This window comes from Uloborus diversus, chromosome 4 (genome assembly GCF_026930045.1).
Source record: "Uloborus diversus isolate 005 chromosome 4, Udiv.v.3.1, whole genome shotgun sequence".
Classification (NCBI taxonomy): Eukaryota; Metazoa; Arthropoda; class Arachnida; order Araneae; family Uloboridae; genus Uloborus; species Uloborus diversus.
In genome coordinates, this window is record NC_072734.1 from 108763826 (window position 1) to 108788137 (window position 24312).

The 24312-nt window shown below is 32.2% G+C and overlaps 1 protein-coding gene across 1 annotated transcript in view; it reads right to left on the reverse strand.

Moving 5' to 3' along the window:
• Positions 1-1157: 1157 nt before the first annotated feature.
• The window catches only part of LOC129219742 (D-aspartate oxidase-like), a 28646-nt gene continuing 5491 nt past the window's right edge, over positions 1158-24312 (reverse strand). The window contains exons 4-10 of the mRNA XM_054854030.1: positions 20631-20696; positions 20358-20412; positions 19656-19757; positions 18605-18663; positions 9797-9914; positions 4229-4327; positions 1158-2416 (exon numbers count right to left, since the gene is read on the reverse strand). Of these exons, the coding sequence (XP_054710005.1) occupies positions 2294-2416; positions 4229-4327; positions 9797-9914; positions 18605-18663; positions 19656-19757; positions 20358-20412; positions 20631-20696 (622 nt within the window). The 3' untranslated portion in view covers positions 1158-2293. The remainder of the gene's footprint in view (positions 2417-4228; positions 4328-9796; positions 9915-18604; positions 18664-19655; positions 19758-20357; positions 20413-20630; positions 20697-24312) is intronic.

The following is a 24312-nucleotide window of genomic DNA, read 5'->3' on the forward strand; positions in this document are numbered from 1 at the left end:
GCTTATCTCATAGATTGTAAATGTTCTCTACCCATTCCATCCTTTCCTGCCATAATATAAGTAAAGGAAGGCGTGTTGCAACACCTAGTTGCATTTTTAATATTTGTTTAACGAATCATACTTCCAGTGCATTTGAATTTTTTCCCTATGCAGATTTTGTATTCTATATTATATATGCTAAATTGTGAGTATTTATAAATGTATTAAATGAATGCCTAACCCTAAGAAATATTTTTGAAATGGAGAGAGTATAAGTCAATTAAAACAAGGCTATGCATTAATTTTTATCACCAAATTTCATTTAAGTCATGAAAGGCAATAGAGATATCGGACTGTTCAGAGGAAATTATTAAAAATAATTGAAACATTTTAGTCGAAGGTAACTTGCATTTCATCACAAATGTTTTGTTTTCTGAAATTTACTTGCATTTTAAATTATTTGTGTATGAAAATATTAGAAAATATTTTTTTGCAAATATGGATAAAACACTAGAACGGAAAAAAATAATAACCACTGTGCAAGGAACTAACTAGCATATCTGCTTGTTAGTTCAATGTGCATTGACATTCAATCAATAATTACCTACATAATCATTAATTTTACTTCTTATATAGTAAAAATATAAGCAAAATCAGTGTTTTTATTGCCGGTTACTTTAAAGTCAATATAATTGCATTTCAGGCAATCCTAAACATTAAAATAAAATTTATAGAAAAAGCTTCTGGATTTTAGTGTTCAATATTCTTCCATTTCTTACAATATTTGTTTCTTCCGAAAAAAAATTCCATTTAAAATGTTTTTAACATAATTTATGAAACTTTGTAAGAATATGTACCAAACAGTCAAATTTTGAAATGGCTCTGTAAGTCAAAATATATTTGAAATGTATATATATATTGATGGTTATTATATCTGATCTGTTGCACTGAATAAAGTTTTGTTTTCTTTTCAAAATGCTTTTACTACATTAATTTCATAGGCATCATAGGGAGCTTAGTGAATTTAAAACTTAACAATTTCTATTATTTACATGCAAAATAAAATGAAATAAAAAGACAAAAAAATTACTTTTCTTTGTTGGATTTAGAAATTGAAAAGTGAATGGCTGGTGAGTGGTTTAAAAAAAATAAAAACATAATACATTAAATTTGAATTTTATTACCTCAACAATAAACTTTTATCTGCAATTAATAATAATAAAGTTTTCTTCATGTTCAATAAAAGAAATAGTACAAGTGACTAGTATTACATAGCTATCTCTCCAAAAAAAAGGATCTTCTTTGTTTGCTAAATTGTAGGAGTTAATACTGGCAAGACATTCTGAAAGTTGTGTCGATCAGAAGAACTGCAAAGGCAAGAGGACCTTTTGCTGTCTTAATTTTGAATTCTGTGGAACTGCTTGAAGCTATTCTTCCAGCATGACCGCATAATTGTTGGCCCTGAATGCTACCATGGTTTTGTACAAATCAGTCGATCAAATAATATATGCATATTCATTGATTTTCAGATCTGTTCTCTAGGAGTTCCTCCCTGTTCCAGCACACTACAAACTATCATTTTCAGCTGAAAAGCCCTGATGATAAAAGAATTCCATTATAATGGATCACCAGCCACTGTTACTACATAAGTTAAAGATATGGTAGCAATGGGGAAGGATATTTCCTTTGACAAATTAGCTGCCATTTAGTCACTGCTCATCGCTAATCATTGCTACCCGACAGTATAAAATGTAATTTGGAAGAAAATGATCATATCGCTTTCATAAGTTTTGAGTAATTTTGGGATCTTATCATTAACGTACTTATCAAAAACCTTTAATGGATTTTTTGAAACAATGTAAAAAAAAAAAGTTGCTTTACGTACTACAAAAGGTGGCAACTTTTTTTGTCATTTTTCTGGCTATTTCTCTATTAAATTGTGTCCAATTTTCTTCATGACATTGTTTGCAATATATTTGTACTGTGCACATGGGCCTGACCTAGATTTCTTTGCAGCTAATGTTAAGGGAATCCTGTAGAAGAGCTGCTTTTGATCAATGGCTGCATTGGTCTTTCTCATGACAATGAATCATTGACTGTTTGTCCCAGAAGCTTGTAGGAAGAAGATTAGTGTTTAAACAGTTTCTTTAATATAAACAATTTAATCACTGATTTTAAATATTGCATATCACTGGTTTCTGCAGATAGTCGTTGATCGAAAACAAAAACAGTAATTGGTAAATTTCAATTTCACAGACATTAAAGAAAATAATTATTGTGGAATTGATTCCACATTATTCACTTCGAACAAAATTCACAATTTTGAAGCTGTAATACTTTTTGATAAAAGCAATTTTTTGACAATTCTTGTAGCTTCTTGAGCTGTTCCCCAAGAAAGGGCAACTCCATGCCCTCCGTGACCATAGTTATTTACAACCTACAAACACAAAAGGATAAAAATTAATTGCACAAAACATAAAAATTTTTAAAGCATACATATGTTGTACAACCATTACTTCACATAGTTTGGTGGGTTTAGAAAGCCTTTATTAAATGCATAATAAAAAAAGAGATTCAAACTTTAAAAATTTCTAGTAAAAAGGTATATTTTTCGTAACATCAGGAAATGGTTAGCAGTAAAACTTATCTATAAGATTGTATTTCATTACAGTTTAAAAAATGTTTTAAGATAACTGGAAATATTTCACGTGTGTGCCATTATCTCAAACAATACTTGTTTCACAGCTTGCTCATTCATTCTAAATCCTCTTGAGAGGGTTGAGATGTAGTTAAAATTTTATTTCACTTAAACTAAGTGAAAATTTAAAACTGATTTTGTGATGAAGTCTCACTTGCTGGGTAATATTATGATTTATTGCAATACTAAAATGCAAAACTTTTCAAATGGTATACTTTTTAAAATTTGCATTCAATGTTCACTTGCGCTCTGGCGATCACCTGGCTCTCCTTTTTATGCCATTCACCTTTCTATGCAAGCAGCCACCTACAGGGGTATTAATCTTTTTCAATATTAATTTGAACAAAATATTTTCTGCATCTATCTCTAGTTGTGTTTTGTACCATTCACCTTTTTCGCCAAGATTGCCCCCTTCAGCAGCTGTCTTCCTATATGATCTATCTCGAAAATTTCTTATCCATTTCTATTTGTTTTAACCTCTCCGCCTCTTTCCTAATGAAAAAAAAACTTTAAAAACGTGCGCTTTATTTAATTCATTGCGTAAAAAAAAAGCTCCCTCCTATATTCCCTGTAGTGTAAAAAGTAGCGTTTGCAAAAGAAAAAAAAATTAGTTTTAATGAATTAAATGGGCACAAATTTGTTACTTAACATATAATAGACACAGCAAAACCTCCACCAGGGAGCGGAGGGATGGAAAAAGAAAGAAATGAAATCCCTAAATTAAAAAAAGTAAAGAAAAAAGCAAACGCTGCTGTTAAATCATGTGGTCATGACATCGTAAAATATAAAAATAAGCAATAGTAAAAAAGAAAAAAAAAAAAAAATGGTGCGATTAAGATTTGATTCCTGAATATCAAATCAAAATCTAGATTGTAACGTCAGCTGCATAAGAGAAAAAAAAATTACTATTGCATATTTTTGAAAACTTCTTTTTTTTTCTGAAGAGTGAAGTGTTTTCATCATTACGTACTTAATTTTTAGAAAGGAGTCTTATATGCTTTTTGAAAAAAATTAAACCCAGGAAAAAATGAAAAATAAAGGTTTTTTTCAAAAATTCATATAAAATGTAAAAATTGGTGTATCTTCAAACTTTTTGCAGTCATCATATTTAAAATTAAATATCCTACGCTAGAGTACAAAAAATATTTTTCGTGCACGATTAGTTCGGTTTGTGAGGTAAAAAGTGCTAAAAATCACATAAAACATTAAACAACTTTTTTTCTAATTAAAATATCAAAAATCAAAGCCTGAGGTGCATTGTCAGTAAAAATTGCACCTGTATACCAGATTTCATCTTTCTAGGCCTTGTTATTTTCCTGAGATGCACATCACACACACAAACAAACATCTTATTTTATTACATGTATAGATGCATTACTGAATATGTGACTGATTTGAGAAAGAGCTAAAGGCGCCCCAAGATAGATTATTGGTGTAGAAAACTCATATCTATTGTTACTCTGTAATTCTGACTCTAAAATTATGCTACTTCATGCATATCAAAAGTTTCTGCAATTAAGGAGTTTTCAAATTAAAAAAGGAAAAAGTTACCAATTTATACTTTCTGTTGCTCTTGACAAAGCAGCCATCAACTCGTACTTGAGATCGAAAAGGTCGTAGTCCTACCCAGTCCCATAACACTTCAGCTTTCTGAAAAAATGTTAACTTAGGTTCTTTTTTTCCAATTTTGAAATTTACTTAACCCTTGTTAAATTATTGTACTATTAGGACAATTTTAAATAATATTTATTTTTTAAACTCAGATGAAAAGCAAGGTACTGTTTGACCACAGATTGTATGGAATTGGCAAACATCCAGTCAAGGCGATTCCATCTGAATGAGGGGAAAAATAAAAATTTTATGCACGTATTCCGCTCATTTGAATGAGACTCTGCTTAATTTAGAGGCTAACATACATCTGCAAAATCTAACATCCCTGAAAACCAATAGATGCTTCCATTTCCGCGTGTAAACCGCATGTTTGCCTTTCCATACAATCCGTGGTTAGACAGTATGAATGACTAACTTCAACTATTAAATATATAGGTAAATGAAAACTTAGTGGAGAGTCATTTCATGCCAAATCGTTCTAATGCCAAGTGTCATTCATTTTCAGATTTTGTCCATTGTTATTTTCTAAATTTTACTTATCTATGAGAAAGCTCAAATTATTTTTTTTTTAAATGTTTTGAATAAAAATCCAGTTTTGGAGAATTTTTTCAAAAATTCGATTTTTGCTCACTTTTAGGAGATCTCCTTTTTGATATGAATTTCGAAAAATCTCCCCAATTTCTTTATTTTTCAACCAATTAAGCTAAATGAGGTATCAATTTCAAGCTAATACTTTTCTATTTCAGTATAAGCAACAGAAAACACTGAATAGTAGAAGTCAATTTTTATGCTTTTCAATTGGGAGATTTAATTAGTCATATCTCAGGAAAAACCAGTATCTGCATCATTTTTTTTTTTTTTTTTTTTTTTTGTAGTATAAATGAATCATCATCTTGCTGTGTTCAAAAAATAAGAAGGATTTTTTTTTCAAATAAAAATAATAAAGTTTGTTTTATAGAAAATTTACTTCAAATACAAGTTTTTTTTATAACTTTAAATCTCTTTTGAGCTTAAAAAAGCCCAAAAACTTTTCAGAACAATTAATACTGAGATGACAAAGAATAAAAATTGATTTGTATCAATTGTAAATCTTTAAAAAGTTGTTCACTTTGGAAAAGAATTGTGCAAAAACATTCGTTATAGACAGGACAAAAAATTAAAAAAAAAAAATCTTTTCATTGAAAATAAAATAAATATTAAGAATAATAACTAGAAGAATAGTTTTAAAAACAGAGTGTTTTACTCTGTTTTTTTATTTTGAGGAATCATCAGGTGTAAGATTTTTGGCACTCTACTTTTTAATTTTTACATGCTTACTGTTCCAGTCACTTACTTGTCAGGGTTTGTGATCGGATGTGGATGTGGAATTGCGCGATTCTTGTTACTTTTTCACAAAGCCCACTACAAAATCCCTCTGCCTGCTGCTTTTGCTATTCACCAATTAGAAAACATATTGCACCCTGGCAAAGAAAGTGAAATAACTCAAATAAACAGCATAAGAGAAAATTAAGGTTTTACGCAATAGGTAGTTTTAAGTGATTTAGTCTCAATTATTGAAATTTGTGCAAAAAATTTATAATGCTGTTGATATTACTACTGATGCTTACTTTTTGTTGTTTAAATTAATGATGAATACTGAAATTGCGAGAAAGCTTCTTCTACACTATGAAATTTTAATGATGTGTCAGTATTGATTATATTGTTTTTCGCCACCATGCACCAGTTACGTAAGCTAACTTAGTGCAAGTTTTGTGGCAAGAAAGAGCATTAAATTTAGGTTTTAAATCAATAGTTAGTACGTTATTCCAAATTTTGAGCAGTGTTACTTTCCTTGACAGAATGCAATATGTTAAAAAATCACAAAATGCTTCGGTTCGAATTTTAGAAGGCAACCTGTGTCAATGGAATGGTGTTACGATAATTTTCTTATTATTATCAATCAACAGAAAAATTTATGAGTGTAGCCACTAACAATCTGGGAGAAAAAATTGAAAATAGCTATTGATTCTTTTTATTTAGTGAACGAAACAAAACGTACTGATTTTGTTGCACTTAGGCAGAGCTTGAAAGAGGTTTTTTCGTCAGGGTTGGAAAATAGCGACGTAGATCAGCAGTGGACGGAATTTAAGGATAAACTTGCTAAAACCGTTGGGGACTATGTTCCATTTAGGAGAAAAGGTGTTAATACCAAAATTTGGCCCATGTGGTTCTCCAGGGAGACTAAAGAAGCTCTTAATTATAAGCAAGCCACTTTTCGTAAGTTTAAAGAAACTGGTCAGAGTGCGGAGAGGCTCCAGTATGGTAAGGCAAGGCGAAATTTTAAGTATTTGGTACGGATTCAGAAAAGGGAATTGGAGCAAAGGCTGGCAGATGACATTGATGGGAACCCTAAGAGGTTTTTTGCTTACGCTAATTCTGGGAAAGCTCAAAACAGTCAAATTGGGCCTTTGGTTGATGAGTATGGAAATTTAATCCAAAACGATAAGGATATTGCAAATGTTCTGAATAACTTTTTTTCCAGTGTGTTTAACGATAACTGTATCTCAACAGTTGACACTAACAAGACACAAGCTATTATACAGCTTGAGGATTTTGTATTTTCCAGGGAGGAGGTTTTATTTCATTTGAAAAAGATTAATGCAACTAAAGCTCCGGGACCAGATAATATTTATCCAAAAATTTTAGTTGAATGTGCAGAGGAATTAGTGGATGTTATTTTGAATATTTTCAATGCTTCTTATAACTCGGGGACGGTGCCAGAGGACTGGAAGCTGGCTAACATAACGCCACTCTTCAAGAAGGGGTCTAAAGGTATTGCTGGGAATTATAGACCTGTAAGTTTGACTTCGGTGATTTGTAAGATTTTCGAAACTTTGATCAAAATTAAGATCATGATGTTCTTAGAGACTAATAGTCTGTTGACTAGTTTGCAGTATGGTTTCAGGAAAGGTAAATCCTGTACTACTAATTTATTGCATTTCTACGACAAGGTTACCTCAGCTTTAGATAACAAAAAATGTGTGGATGTTGTTTATATTGATTTTCAAAAAGCTTTTGACAAGGTACCGCATGTTGCTCTTCTCAGCAAGTTAGCTGACATTGGAATAGGAGGAAAAACTTTACTTTGGGTTAGAAATTGGCTTACTGGTAGGAAGCAAAGAGTAGTTGTGAGAGGAAATCATTCTAATTGGAGTGATGTTTTAAGTGGGGTTCCTCAGGGATCAGTTTTAGGGCCTCTTTTGTTTATTATATTTAAGAATGACATCAATGAAAATATTTCTGGAAGCATGAATTGTTTTGCTGACGATGTAAAAGTTATGGGGATTGTTGAAAATGAAGAACAAGTAAAACAGCTGCAAGAGGATTTAGATCATATTACTAAGTGGGCAGATAAATGGGGTATGGCAGTTAATGTAGGGAAATGTCAAGTGCTACACTTAGGTCATGGAAATAAGCGTATGAGATATCGTTTACAGGGTTCAGTCATAAATCAGGCAGAAAATGTTATGGATCTGGGTGTCTTTATAAATCAGGACTTCAAGTTTAGTCAATAGTGCAGTATTGCTAGTAACAAAGCCAACAAAATGCTTGGGTTCATCAATAGATCTATTTCAAACAAATCTAAGAAAGTTCTTCTGCCTTTATATAGGAGTTTAGTAAGACCTCATTTGGAGTATGCTGTTCAGTTTTGGTCGCCTTATCTGAAGAAAGATATTTTTGTATTGGAAAGGGTTCAAAGAAGGCTAACTAAATTAGTAAGGGGACTCTCAGATTTAGATTATGATACCAGACTTAATAGGCTTAACATGTATAGCCTGGAGCAAAGGAGAGTCAGAGGGGACATGATTCAGTTATTTAAATTTATCAAAATGAAAGATGTAAATGGATTAAATTTTTGCTGGAAAAGCAGGACGAGGGGTCATTGTTTTAAGCTATTTAAACCTCAGGCTAACTTGGAAATCAGGAAAAACTACTACTTTAGCAGGGTCGTGGGCACTTGGAATAGCTTACCGGAAGAGGCGGTAATGAGCAAGGGAGTGGATAGCTTTAAGAGGGCCATTGATCTTCATTGGGGACTAATTAATTGACTAGGACCAGCCTAGCTGGGCCCAGAGCCTGTTGCTGGTCGTCACATTTGTATTTGTACTAATTAAATGGTCAATTTTGCAGCAATGTTTCACCTGTTCCATACTTGTGCAGCAGTTAGCCCTTTTAAATAACTTTTGCTTTTAGCGAAAGTGAATTAAGTAATACTGGTAGCATTTGGCCACTTGCCAATAATACCTTTGAGTGAAAGTGAGACGCGTATTTGAAGCTTTTGCTACTAACTTAAGCTGCCGCAAATGGCAAGAATTGATATAAATTTCAACTTTTCAGAAAAATCTTTTTTATTAATTCCATCAACATAAATTTTAGTACACGAAATACACCGCCAGCTCAGTCAATTCCAGCCCTCCAGCCAAGGGCTGCAGTTTCGTGCTTATTTGCACTCAACAGCTTGCATAGGAGTGACTGAGCTAGAGACGGAAAACCTCTTAAGGAAGCCAAGAGTGCCGAACAAACGGTAGCTAATACAAGAATCAGCACTGACCAGAAGAGTGACTGAAACAATGGTTCGTTTCAACTTGAATATTGAAGGCAAGGCAGGTATATTCAGTAAGTTACCGCCCTATAAGGAAACTGCAGTCCTCGGCTGGAATTGACTGAGCTGGCAGTGTATTTCATGTATTTCTGCCTTAGCCCTGGCTATAGGGCGGTAACTTACTGAATAAATTTTAGTGACTGCAAACTGGACATTTTTGAATATTCTCTGTATGTGTAAAGGAACTTTTATGCATATTTAAAATTCTGATACATGGGCGCCCATATAGGGGTGCAAGTGGAGGCTCAAGCTCCTCTTTAGAAATCAGGACTTTCTTGCTTTTAGTACTTTTTTCTTTGCCAAAGTGTAGAAACATTTTTTCTCCAGCCATTAATGAATAAGTTATTAAAAATGTCAATTTTTAATAACTCTAATCTGTATTGAAATTGGTTTCCATGGGGGAAAATATCCTGCTAAACCATGGGGGAAATATCTGAGCCCCCCCTTGAAATTTTGTATATGGGCGCCCATGCTGATACTTTGTTCATTCAATTTTTAGCCAACTATTACTAACACTTGCATTTTAATACAATTATGCTAAATCTAACTTATTTGTGCTAAATTCTGACAGAGTATATCGTCGCCTCAGACCGACAGTAAGATATCAAATCCCAGAAATAACAGTAAGATATCTTACTGTTGCTCTGAGGCGACAATATACCATGGACTTTCTTCGTGCTTACTCAAATATTTTATTTGAGAAAAATGCATTAAAAACATATTCCAATTCATATTTTGCTATTAAGAGCTTGATATGTTAAAAAGTTGCTGCTAGACCTTTTTTTTCTGATGCTATTTACTGGTTTTGCTCAAAAACAAGTTTATTTGTAGTGAAAACATTTTAGACAAAAAGCTAAAATTTATACCTTTAAACTTGGAATGAGTTCAGTGCATTTATCCCAAATGAATTGCTTCTGATATGTATTAACATTCATATTCCAGCTTCCAAAGTCTTTTATTCCTCCAAGAGTCACATATTCAACTCTAAAATAACAAGAGAAAAATAGCACAAAAGCAAGAGTCTGACCAGAAGAAATTTGGGTCCTTTAACGGAGTCTTCACAAAAATCCGATCAACCAAAACGGACCTTTCACAAAATCCCAATCAACCAAAACGAACCCTTCACAAAATTCTGATAAACAAAAACGGATCTTTCACAAATTGTTTATTGAAAGAGCAAATCTCAAATCAAAATAACGTATATTTCCATGGATAAAAACGATCATTTTTAGAACCTTTTTTAAAGTTAAATTAGAGGTATGAGCTTATACAAAATCTGCAAATTTCGCGAAAAAAATTGGCACTCTTGTAAGCGATAAATAACTATTACAGCCAAATAAATATAATTTCTTTCAAAGAAACAAACAACAGCCAAATGCTTGTTGTTTGTTTCTTTGAAAGAAATTAACAGCTGAAAGTCAGTTTGGTTTATAATTTTGCTTGTTTGTTTTATGCATCGGTGTTGTTATAAACATCTCTGAAAAAGCATCAACCTTCTATGAAAAGCGTGATAAGCAATTTTCTCCCTCATGATTTAATCTTTTTCAATTCTCATGATTTAATAAACAATAATATACAGCGAAATAAACTTAGAACTGCAAATGATAGTAGAGGCGGGGGGGGGGGATGTCATCGCTTCAGATAGAGTTACCAACTTCAAACTTATATCCTTTTAGCAACTGGGGGGTGCAATGTTTAACTGTTATTTTGGGAGAAAGCTATATGGGTTTGATTTTTTGATGCTAAAAAGGATAATTAACCTTAAATAAACACTTTTATTTACCGTTTTTTTCTTTAGATGCCTACAGTTTGAAAGATTCAATCTTTTTACAGGGTTCGTACTTCCTTAAAAAACCCTTAAGAAACCCTTAATTTCATCAAGCAAAATTAAGGTCCTTAAAAAACCCTTAAAAAGTCCTTATTTTTCTGAAAATTTCCTTAATATTTTAACCACTGTATCAAGTTTGGTCCCCTTTTTCTTAGTTTTTTCTTTTTTACCCCTTCAAATCTTTATAATCCGCGATATCTGCCGAAAACGTATGTTTTGGAGACATGCCAACCACGTTAAACACGTGCTTCGCTGAAAATTGCTTGCCTTGTTTGAGATTGCAATCTTTTTGCATCCTGCAAATATTTCAATCTTTTTAAATATTGGAAGGTTTTTTACAATATGCTACTTTATATCTGTTTATTTTTTTCATTATTTCAATAATATTTTTATTTCTTAAATTTATTTTAGAAAAAATGCAAAAGACTATCGAAAAAATATGGTCCAACTCCCACAGTCTCTGATTGTATTTAAACTTGTCATGGTTACTATTTTTATGTATTTAAAAAAGATTTCAATACATTTATGGTGAATCTCTAAAGGTTTTGGTTAGGCTTTACTGCCTGTAAAATTTTTTGGAATTTGAAGATTAAATAAAGCAACTTCAGTTTTTTTTTTTTAAAATCGTGAAATAATATTATGAAGTTTTTAAAACCAAACTATGAGTTCCATTGCAAGGAAAAAGGATAATTAATTATATATATATATTTATTTATTTTCAAATGTTTTTTCGTAAAAGAAATATTCACCCCCCCCTCAAAAAAAAAAAAAAAAAAAAAAATATATATATATATATAAAATATTGATATTATTGAGTGATACAGCCAAGATTGAACTCTGGCTCCATCAATCGCTTTATTCAATGACTCAAGAGTTAGAAATTGCTTTCTCTCTTTCAAAATTTAAATTTATATAGAAATAAAAAAACTTGCGAGAAATAGTACGATATAGCAAATTTGTTCGAAATAGGATTTTAGTAACAATAACAGATCAAAAGCAATAATAACAAAACAATAGTTTAAATATCTTGAAGAAAAGAGATTTTAGTTATTTTCCTTCAATTTGCCTCTCACTCCAATCATGTATGCTAAATAATAATGCTTTAATATACAACTAATTTTCAACAGCTATCCCTATTTTCCTAATCTTTTTTTAAGACTGAAATTTGAGAATTAAATGTTATGTTTTAAGAACAATATGTGCCATCTATTGTATTAATTACTACCCAATCATTTCAAGCATAATAAATTAATAGGGAAAAACTTTCATATTATGTTTGAAACTGGTTAATTTGCCATTTTTTGTTGAATTTTGGAATGTCATGGACTCAAAGGGCACTTTGATCTCATCTCTTTTCTGCTTGATTTTAAGAACTCATTGTTTGGGGGGGGGGGTTCCTCCTTTTTGCTCTTTGATCACTCTCATCCCTATGATGTGAAATTTTAAAATTTTATTCACTGATAATGGGACATCCCGGTCGATTGCGCCTCTCCCTGATTTTTGGAAACTGATGCATTTGTGCATGTGTATATATATAATATGTATCATGTACTTTGCCCCTTCCCCCCCGGAAAACTTTAAAATGGTATACGTAAAGCTATCTAATCATTTTCCCGATAAGTCCTTTTTTTTTGAGAGAGTCCTTAAAAAGTCCTTAATTTTTACTTTTAAAAATGAGTATGAACCCTGTTTACATCCAATATGAGAGTCATTTTACATCCAATATGAGAGTCATTTTATTCTTTTTTCAAGCTAACTTCGCTTTTTTAGGATGCAAATAAATGAAAAGTCTCCTTATTTTTGTAACAAGGCTTTTTTCAAGTTTTTAAATGCGAAATTCTATTTTCTTTTATGAGTCAAAAATTAAAACGCTGAATTGATGGTTATTTTTTTTTGCTTCCATTGTGTCACATTGATGATATGTTTATCATAGGACTAAAATGCAATTCTAAAATAATTTTATCAAAAATATTTCTTTTACAAGCCGTTTTTCTATTTTTGATGCCTTGACTTTCAGGATTGCAATCTCTTGGCATCCACTATGGGAATCGGATTTTTCGATGTTTAGTACGCTTTCTTAAGAGGTCAACAAATAAAATCTTTTTTTATTTTTGTAAAGATTATGGAGTTTATAAGTTTTAAATGAAACTCTGTGCTTTTAAACGGTGTTGTGTCAAAAAGTTAAATGCTAAACCGATGCCTGATTTTTTTTTTTTTTTTTGAGTTATTTTAAGTACTATACAAATAACATTTCTAGTACAATTTAACAAGGTGTAGAATGGTAGATAAATATTGATACTTGAGGGATGCCCATCTCCCAGTGAGCGATGCCTCAACCCCCACCCCCCACCCGAATACTAGAAAAACACTCAAGAATGATATTCTCAACAGAAAAGAGGGAAAACACTCAACTTTATGTGTCCACGATGCAGTTTCCACCATCTCAAGATTCTAAGTTTTGGTTTTTACAATAAAAAAAAATTTTTCTGCAAAATTATTTGATTTTTCACAAAGTTATATGATTTTTCACAAAAAAGACCCTGTGAAAAATCCTCAGACCCCAAAGTGGTTTTTTGGTGGAAAAAAGTAGGAAATAAGGAATCAAAAATTAAAAAAGTAGGAAAAGTAGGAAAAAAATCACTTTAAAAAGTAGGAAAAAATAGGAAGAGATAGGACTACACACGTCAAGAGGAAACAAATTTAGCGTAAATTTTATTTCTAATGTAAAACAAACTAACAGAATTTTTGATTTAAAACTGTCCCAAAAATAAACTGCACTTTTGAAGTATTAAAGGGATTTAATGAAAGACCGAGTCGCAAAAATAAAACGAAAGAAACAAGCTGACAATCATCAGTATGAAAAAAAGGTGGGGGGGGGGGAAACGAAGATATTAATTACAGAAATATGAAAATAAAATCTAAACAAAGAAACACTTTTCAACAATACAGTAATAAAAAATTTAAATGAGAAAGAATAAAATGCAATATAGCGATAGCAAAATATTAATAATAATGATAATAAATCTCATATTTTGGTGCAATAAAACCATTTTTGTGAAAGATTTGTTTTGTCAAAAACAAAAACATTCCATCGAAAGCATCCATTTATCATTTGAAAATACACTTTCAGTTTCTGTTGTCATAAACTACGATACAAAAAGCAAAGCAAATAAATTAGTTTTAGTTAAAAAATAATAGTTTAAAAAACTAAAAAAACACGCTTTCGTATCAAAATGAACTAAAAAGTGGAAAGTAATCTTTGGATGATAGTAGTTGACCAATCACTTAATTTTAATGTAAAACAAAACAGCGTGGGGTGCTGTCTATTTACATTTTTGCTATTACAACAAATGGAAGAAATTCAAGACAACTAATAAGAAGCCCCCCAGTCTTATGTTGGAAGATTATTTTTCACTTTTTAGTTCATCATATTTTTTTTAGTTTTTTAAACTATTATTTATTTTTCTGTTTTTTAGTCTTATGTTGGAGAATTATCAGACGACGAAATTATTTATAAAACGAGTGCGAGGTAATGTCTTAAAGTTAAGAACACCCCGATGGGAAGCTACTGTGAGTCATCAATGTATGTTGGCGGAAATCATATTTATATTACTTTGAAAATTTGAGATGCATTTGAATAAAAGTTTTGTTCAACGATGGTCTGATCAGCAATGAATTTCCAACTGAAGGCTCACCTAAATTTTGGCATGAAATTAGTTAAAAACAATTATATTTCATGTTCTAATTACCTTGGAACATTGAAACAAATTTTGTCTGATGCAGAAAAAGTAAAGGTTTTTATAGATATTTTTAAATAATTTTTGCGAGCATTTTTTAATGTATTTTTAAATTTTTTTTCCTTTTTCACATTGTTGGATTTATGCCAAAATATTTATTAAAATTGGAGGAAACTAACAATTACAAGATTTAATTAATTAATTTGATTATAGAATATTGCATTGTCATCGGGTCTGAGGTCGCGTGCCAAATATCAAAAGAATACGATCGCAGGAAGTGGGCGAAATTTGAGCTGCAAGATTCCGTTACAAGATACATACATACAGGTGAAGCTAATAAAAGCGTATTGATAATCAGCAGCTGACATTCATTCTTGTATAAGCAGGGGCAGATGTATGAATTGGAAAAAATGGAAAAAGACTGAAAATGCAGAACTAAAATAAATTTGTTCTTAAATATGGGACATAAAATCTTTACTAATTATAAAGCTGAAAGTCTCTCTGTATATCTGGATCTCTGTCCTGGATATCTGGATGTCTGTCTGGATATCTGTAACTCTGTTTGGATCTCTGTGACGCATATAGCGCCGAGACCGTTTAGCTGATTTGTATGAAATTAGGCACAAAATTAGTTTGTAGCATGGGGGTGTGCAGCTCGAAGCGGTTTTTCGAAAATTCGATTTTGTTCCTCTATTCCAATTTTAAGAACATTTTCCCGAGCAAAATTATCATAAGATGGACGAGTAAATTATCAAGTTATCATAATGTGGAACCTTAACATGGGCAAGCCAATTGGTGAAAAATTCACCATTCATTATTTGTAAATATACAGGAGAACCAAAAGACCCTTTCGTTTTCTACTACGGGCAAAGCCGTGCGGGTACCACTAGCTTACAATAAAATAATTAAACTAAATAAATAACGAAATAAGTAAACTAAAGGGTATTATGTTATGCATTTTAAGCATTCAACATAAATTTTTGTTTCAGGCACATCATTTATGGGGATCAGTGGGGTCAATTTCTCCCCTCCCTGGCTTTGGAAAATTAATGCTTAACTATACAAGTTTGTGAGGTTTTTGTTGTTTTCAGATAAAATTTGCATTTAGTATACATCCTTCGCTTGCCACCCCGGGGGAAAAATTTAAATGACGGGCCAGTTTTAATTTTTATCAAGCAATAAAAACGAATATTGCTTTATTGGTTTGATGATTTTTTATCTCTTCCTTGTTCCAAAATTTTTGTCACGAAAAAAAAAAGGAAACATCTATGCATGGTAAACATAACATTTTTATCAAAGACAAAGCTCAGTTACCAATGTTTCTCTGTGCATAAAAGGGAAGGCATTTAGTTTCTCTCAATCCTCACCATACAACAAAAATATTCATTCGGAAATTGTTCACGAAATTGAGAATGAGGGGGGAGCACCTGACATCAAATGCCTGCATATATCTGTCCCTCCTCCCTTCAATCAGGCGCCCTGAATACAATAACTTACAGTGGATACGCCGCATCTGTATAATTGCCGCACCCCTTAAAGAGTAAGAGTCTGTCAAAAAAATTTTAAATGTTCAGAAAAATCACATTACCATAAACGCAGCAACATAAAAATGATGAGCAACTCCTCGATATTGATGATATATCAAAGTAGAAAATACCCATTGAAAAAAAATACAGTATATATTTGCTTGTGGCTCCATTCCTCAACTTTTAAAAATGTGAAGAAATAAAAACGGAATCTCGCATTTAAATTGATTCCAATTTTTCTCCAAAAATAGGAAACGTTTTGCCCATCTAGGTTTTGCCTTTTTTCTTTTTTTTTTTTGCAAATACACTCTTTGCAAGGAAAGAAAATGAAATTTTATAAATTTATAATCATGTTTCCGATTTAGAATGAACAATAATCATATTTATGTATGAAAAAAAGTTTCCACGATTATTTTTGAAGCGGTTCGTTTTTGCGAATTTCTGGTATCTGTTGCTTTTATTTTGTACTAACATCAATAAAATATGTAGCGTACAGGTTTTTCATTTTTTTGCTTCCTTACTTCCTTTTAATGTTTTACATTGCCATTCTGTTTAAATAGAGCTCCATTTCACTTGCAATCATATGTACAAAAAATTGGCGAATAGGAAATTCGGCATTTCCCGCATTTTTTGAACAATCAGCCGTTAACTTTTAATTAAAGCTTCTAATTGACGAATAAATAATATATAATTGCATCAGAATGTGCCAGTATCTATTTCTTTATTGTTTCGTAAAAACAGTAGGACTGAAGTCTGATCGATAAAAAGAAAAGTCTATCATAAACGCCGCAACGGCAAAAAAGTCACTAACGAAAATTTAACTTTTAAACACGCAAACGCCGCGGCGTTCCTTCCAGAAATTACTGTAATCAAGTCAATGAAAAGTTCACGATCCGCTTGTTTCTTTTGCTTTTCAAAATTGAAACATGCAGAAAATTATCGGTGCGGCATCGTAAAAATAAGAATCAATGCACAATTAGAAATGCTATACTAAAGAAAGAAAAAGTAGGAAAAAAAAAGGAAAAAGTAGGAAAATAAGGAGAGAGCTCTAAAAAGTAGGAAAAATAGGAACTCTTCGGGGTCTGAATCCTGGACAGACCCCTGAAAGCTTTTCCCTTTCATATGTATTTGTAGTAAAATTTGTGCATCCAATGTATTTGGTTTCTCAAAAGATTTTAAGTGCATTAATTTCAAAGCTTTTACTCAGACACAAGTCATAAAGTTCAAAAAAAATTTCTTTGTCAAAGTTAATTTTAAGAAAGCAGCATACTTTCTGCTGGTGTTCATTAGTAAATGTTCTAATTTTTACTTGGTTTCTTTCTCTTTTCAATATTAAGATCAGTAAATGTTAGTAAAAAGTGAATTATTTCGATTCTGTGTTCCAAATTTTATGAGAAATATTTGCTTTCAACTTTAAAACATATTACAATATTCCCACAATTGCTTTCAAATCCTTGGACTGTTTGCACAACTTCAAACAAAAAATGTTGCGTTACAATTGAAGGGCTCTGGGCAAGAACGTAATAAGCCACACTTTTGAAAAAATGATTTTTTTTGTTCTAATGTTGCTTTTTGATTATTGAAATAAACATGACAATGGATTATGTCACTGTCAGAAAAACGTATCTGGTTTTAGTATTGCAGAACAGAATATAGAATGTATAATGTCTATAAAAAAATGTTGGTAGAATTTTTCAAAAGTTGGAAATTGACCTACTGGAAAAAAACTCATGTGGCATATCATTCTTGCCCCGAGCCCTTCAAATGTACATTCACAGTATGAAAATTATTTCATAGGGTTATTTCAGGGAAAAGCTGCCATTTTTTCCGGCATGTGACAGCTAATTTATTTATTAAAAAATAATAATAATTTTAAATGGGTATGTACAAAATTTTTTGTTCACAAATTGCACATACGTTTCCGATTTCTTGAGACACAAAATTTTGTTCATTACCATTGAAGATATTTCATTGATATTTTTAATGAAATATCTGTCACATGCAGGACAAAATGTCTGTTTCTCTGTGGCATAGGCAACTTGTACAGGGGGGCGACTGCCCTCTCACTTCAAAAAGTAAAATGGCCTTGCCCCTTACCTTTCAGAGTTAAAAATTAAAGATCGTTTGAAAAATATTTTTTACAGATAGATTAATTTATTTCACCAAAATAAAAACTAAAAGTTCTAAACAAATGGCCTTTTCTCATGCTCATAAGAATATTAACTTTTAATTGGAAGGAGAGAGTCTATGGCACTCATTGACCCCCGATTTTCTAGGTATCACTCCGCATTTTTCAGAGGTCACATAATTAGTAATGTGAAAACACAATAACAGCTTAAATGTATGCAAATGGAGGGGGGGGGGAATCAACTTTTGCAATAGAGTCCCCAAACCTGCACACCTCTTCTGACACCGCCCCCCCCCCCCACACACTTTGCACACCAGCCTTCTATGCTTTGTGGAATGGCCTCATAACATAGTTGATAACACTTTTTAGTTAGCAAAGTCAATGCAGCAACAACATTTGTAAGAATTGAAAATGATGCCAAATTTCTAATATTATAGTTTTAATGAAAATCTTACCCTGGAATTACATAAACTTCATCACCATAATAAAAATGCTTTATCCATGGAGCTTTTACCTACAGGAGGAGGTAGACATAAATAGTTAAAAAAATTTCACAGATTTAAAATATCAAAAACAGATTTCAAAATTTATTTAAACCCATATTTTTTTAACTCCTTCTAAGTGAAGCATGTTCTTTCCCAGTAAGAATTCACACGGTAGGTCAAGAGGGTCATGACACCTCTTTAAAACGTCGAAAGATTAACATGCATGGATATTTTTTATTTTGTAGAGTAGTTTTAACATAAATTTATTTAGAATTATTTTCGATTGCACAAATGTATGTAATCCTAAGAAGCAAAGTAAAGTATATTGACAATTAACAAACATACTGCAGTCACACTCACTTATAAAGAGCCCTGATTTAACGAGAACTGGGATTTAGGGAGGAAACCAGAAATATTTGGTTGGTACAATGGTAAGTCAATGGGAGCAAAACTCGCTTTTAACGAGCAAACCCCACTTAAAGCGAGCAATATTTTTGCGGTTCATAAAATTTTGTTTAACATTCCAAAGTTGGCCGAAAGTTTCATAAATCATAAAGCTTGAGAACAAGTGATGACTGCACCTGTTTTTTTCTTTGTTCATTTGTGGAGTAAAGAAGCATTTAAAAATTACATAATATGTGTATTCCTCAAAAACAATGACACAAGAAAGAGAAAGTCTGACAGTTCAAAGCTAATTTACCTGGTACTGTACAGAAATTAAAAAGAAGAAGAAAATAAGCAACTATGAGATAATTTTTTTCCCGAACTCTTTTTTTTTTACGAGCACTCGGTTATGACGAGCAAATATCGCCGCCCTTTTGCGCTCATTATGAGTGAGTTCGACTGTACTTATGAATGTAGATTATGCAAATGATTGCAAATTTTCATTAAAAAAAGCCCCCTCCCCCCCTCTCGAAAAAATGTTAAAAAAAAATAAATAAATAATAGCAATGTGTTGAGAGCATCTGAAATGTGTTTAACTTATTTAATAATATAAAATAAGATTTAACTCTTTCCATACTTTAATAGTTTGTCCTCTGATTGGCACTAACATATCATCATGAGTAAGACCTTTGGCACCTAAACCAGCACAGTTAATGATGACATCATACTGATCAGGAATCTATAAAGTTAAATATCGTAAAGAAAAATGTGAACTTCATGCAAAAAGGATTACTTATAAATGCAATGTTTTGTAACTCTTAATTTGTTCTAATATGGAGGTAAAAAATTTACTAGTAGTCCCATTTAAATGTATATTAATTGTTCTAGTGAATAATGGTAAATTATGCTGTCAATTCAATTATACAACAGTTCTTACAATTAGTGTTGTAGATGGGGGAAAAATGTTCGGGGGGCTCACTAGAAAAAAAGGCGGTTTGAAACCAATTTAAAATTACCTTTGCAATATTTTTACAATAAAAAAACAAATATTTTTTGAGGACGGCATTGATAAATATGCATGTTCTAGAACTCAAAATCCATGACCAGTTGTCAGTTTCCATGATTTTTGAGCATTTTTTTGCTGAAAATCATGTTTTTCCATGAGCATTTTCGTTCATATTCGGAATCTATGACTTTTCCTGACTTTCAAGGCATGAGGATGCCCTGTATTAAAGATTTAGTGAAATACAGCGGATAAAACAAAAAACAGGTATGAATCAGAAATAACTTTCATATAAATAAAATATATAGGATAACATATTAGGAAATGCATGCATACCTCGGCCAAACTTGAAATGTGCTTTTTTACAATTTTCCCCCCAGAACTTTCAAGCCTACAAAAATGATAACAGTTTCAAGCAAATCTACATCTTAAATATTTAAAGAAAAATATTTTTAAAATTGATATTTAATGAAAAATTAAAGAAGGTCTAAAATGTAATTTTTAAATGAAACAAAAAAAAAAGATAAATTTTAAGTTTTTTTCATAGTAAGTTTATATTTTGTGCCACACAAAGTATTTTCTATGGGAATAAAAGGCTTAAACACTTACTTAGATTTCATCCATGGTAAATAGAAACGGCAGTCTACGACAGGTGTTGTAAAAAAAACTCCATGTCTAAAAAAGTAACTCATTTAAACATACTGCCAATCATTCTTTAAACACTACTCTCCACCTCTGATTTAACATTAGAAAATTTTATTTTACAAACAAATTTGAACGAATGACAATAGAACACAACAACAATATTAGCAGGATTATATATAGATTCATCTTTAGAGATGTTGCAACACTTTGACCAATAAAATTGTTGAAATAATATACACGCACAAAATAGTATGTATTATTTACATGGATAAATAAAAGTTATCAAGAGCAGTGTTTAGTCTTTGCTTTTGTTTGCTAATCTGTAATTAACAAGTTTCATCGCATCAATGGCATTCACACATGTGTATCAATAGAAGGTTTTTAAACTAAAATTTTATGACTTCTATCTATATTTACATTTTTTTGAACATCGTGATAATAGCAAAATCACTGTAAAATTTAACATCATTCAACTCTTAAAAACATTATTTTATGACCTTTTCTAATACTTAAAAACTAAGCATCCACATATTTGTGTCATTACACAGTTTGCTCCAAACATTTCCAAAAAAAAATTATACTGAATATATAAATTGCAAAATGAAAATACATAGATCAGGAGAAGCTCTGATGGTCTCTCCCAGAGGGTTTTTAACATTGCGTAGATAAGGAGGAAAATCGATGCCTTTGAAAATTGGCCATTAATGGAGGTGGTCTCTACATAGAGCTGATCGCTCATAGAAGTTTCACTGTATCTTAACTTAGATGAATGCAGGGCCAATCCTAGGGTGTTGGCCGCCTGTGTGCAAAGATCTAATGTGCTGCCCCTCAAGAGTAATTTGCATATTTTGACTCATCTTTGACGTCCATATAAACATTTCTTCAAATTTCTATATGAAGTTCTAATTTAAAGAAGAAGAAGGGGGGAAAAAAAAACACAAGAATGATGAACTTATAAAAAGGGAGAAAAGTTTTATAATAAGAAACTACTTAGGCACAATTTATATCTTTGAAGAAAGTAATAGATACCAAAATTTACTAGTCGTAAAAACACATTTTATAGTCTGTCTTCAGTGACATCAGAGAAAGGACGAAGGAGGGGAAATCAGGGGAGGGGGGATTGCTCCCAGAGAATTATTGAAATTGGCGTACGAAAAATAGTTCTAGTAATCTTTGATTGTGTTTGGTTGCCAGAAGAAAAGAGTCGGGTTTATTCAAGGTGCATGGAGAAATTTTCGAAATTGACGTCAAATATCGCAATTTGAGGTACTTTATCGAGTCTTCAGAGGAAAAGTAATGTTGGAGTTCTCTCCTAAAATTCTTTCAAAATTGAAATCAATTCAAAGCTATTTTTTGTGCCCGCAGCTCAGGAAAGATCGGCGCTCTTCCCGAAAGTGAAGTTTTAAATAAGCAGTTTTTGGTTATCTTTGTTGACATTGCTAGAGTGAAGGAGATTCAATCATCTCTTATCGAAAGTTTTCGAAATTGAAGTTTAAAACGCAAATTTAGGCTGTCTTTGGTGACGGTATGGGATCTGGCGGCTTTCCTTCGGTAATTTCTCGGCACTATTGTTTCAAAAACCCATTTTTGGCTATATTTGAAAACGATAGGGAAAACGTGAAAATATTCCGAACCAAAACATTTTTCGGGACTAAAATCCATTTTAGGCTATTTTTGGGAAGGAAGGGCTTTGGAGCTCCCAAGTGGATATTTCTAAAAGCGCAATTTTATGCTATCTTTGGTGACGTTAACAAAACTGGGAAGCTTTGGCGGATCTTTCGGATATTTTCGATATTAATATCTGAAAAAACACAACTATAGACTTTTGTTCATCTCACCTCGACAATTGATAGGTATGCCCTAGCGCCGTAAAAAGTTACATAAGCCAGGCAGTTCTCCTCCAGAGTTTTTTAGAAAATCGTATTTTATGCATTGTTTGATAACGATGGAACAAAGAGCGGGCGGGGGTTCAGTGTGCCCTCACGAACTGTTTTTTGAAACTGAAGTAAATTTTAAACTGGGGCGGGGGGGGGGGGGAGGGATTAGGGGCCTCTCTAAAGACGCTAATTGAGACTATCTTTGGTAGCAATGTTTGGGAATGGATTTCGGGGCCCTCCATTGCAAAAATTTTGAAAAAGAAATACGAAAAATGTCATTAAGCAAATTTTGATGACATTAAGAAGGGCTGTCCTCTGAAAACACATTTTAGATTTTAAAGCCAATTGCCTGATTAAATTAAGGTGGAAGGAGTGAATCAGAGATTTAATCGGGTCCTTAAGATCGGTGGTTCAAACAGCAAAATTTTCTGAAATTAAAGTCCTAAAAATGCAATTTTAAGCCTTCTTTAGTCTCGTCAAGGAGGTCATGGCATCCTTTTGAATCTTCGTTTTGGAGTCACATTTAAATTTACTACCCGGGGCAAGAGCCCTGATCTGTAACCGAGCAGTTCATTCGTGATTTTAATTCGAAAAAAATGCTGTAAAGGGGAAAATTACAAAATTTTAGTTCGTCATTCATATATGTTTGACTCTCAGGGGAGTCACAATTTTGCACTGTCTCTCCACGCATCCGCGATTGTTGAAAACAGAATTTGTTGTTTGAAATACTTGCGAGAGTATCTAATCAATAATAGCTTTTTTTAAATATAATATATAAAATATGTCTTCATTGTTCAGGTCTATAAAAGCTTGGGGGGTAAACATTAGTGGCCGCCCTGGGCCCTGAGTGTTCCTTTTAGAAGGCACCCTTTCATGCTTCAGGAGGGGGCCATTTCCCTCATCTCCCCTCCCATGTATCCATGCCTGATTACCGGTTCTGTCACAAATTTTGCAACCAAATGAAGCATGTGTGTAAAGAGTAGATATTAATGGACAATGAACCAACACAATGTTCTCAAGCAATCTATTTTTCTTAATCTATGTTATGCTGTCGGGAAATCGGCACTTACTTTGATAATTGAATATTTAAAATTCAGCATATTTATTTGACTTATTGTAAGTTATCTAGTGAGAAATTCTTGAGGAATTTTGCTTGATTAAAAGAGCTATATGATGCGGCCTGCGGCCGCCCCTTGCTTTGGCCGCCCTTGTGTGGTGCACACCTGCTAGGATCGGCCCTGGATGAATGAACAATTTCAGTATCTCTTTTAAAGTGAGGACTTGGCCTGCAAATTTAAAAATGCGCTTCTGACAACTATTTTATATGGACCATAATAAGGCGGAGATAACTTTTGTGTATTCTGATAATGAAACTCTTCACACATTACAATGTCACAGATTTTGAATTTTACTGGATTGAAATGTGTATTATATTTCATCTTTTCCTTATTATAATACGTGGTTGTCCTTTCTTTGGCTAATTTTCTTGCTGCATCTATAGCTGGATAATAATTATTGTTCAACAATACAAAATCTTAAGGTAATTTTTCAGACAATAAGTAACTATAGTCGGGGGCAAACCTTACCTGACAGTGTAGTAATGTTTGCTAGGATCTGCACAGCCAACACAATGCTACCAGATTAGGTGTGTTCCAACTATAGGATCAAATTGAGTAAGAGAATGTGGGATAACATTATACAGACTGAACACTTTTTTTGATAGTTTAGTCCACGGAATCTTGCTTGAAATAGAATTTACCTTACATTTT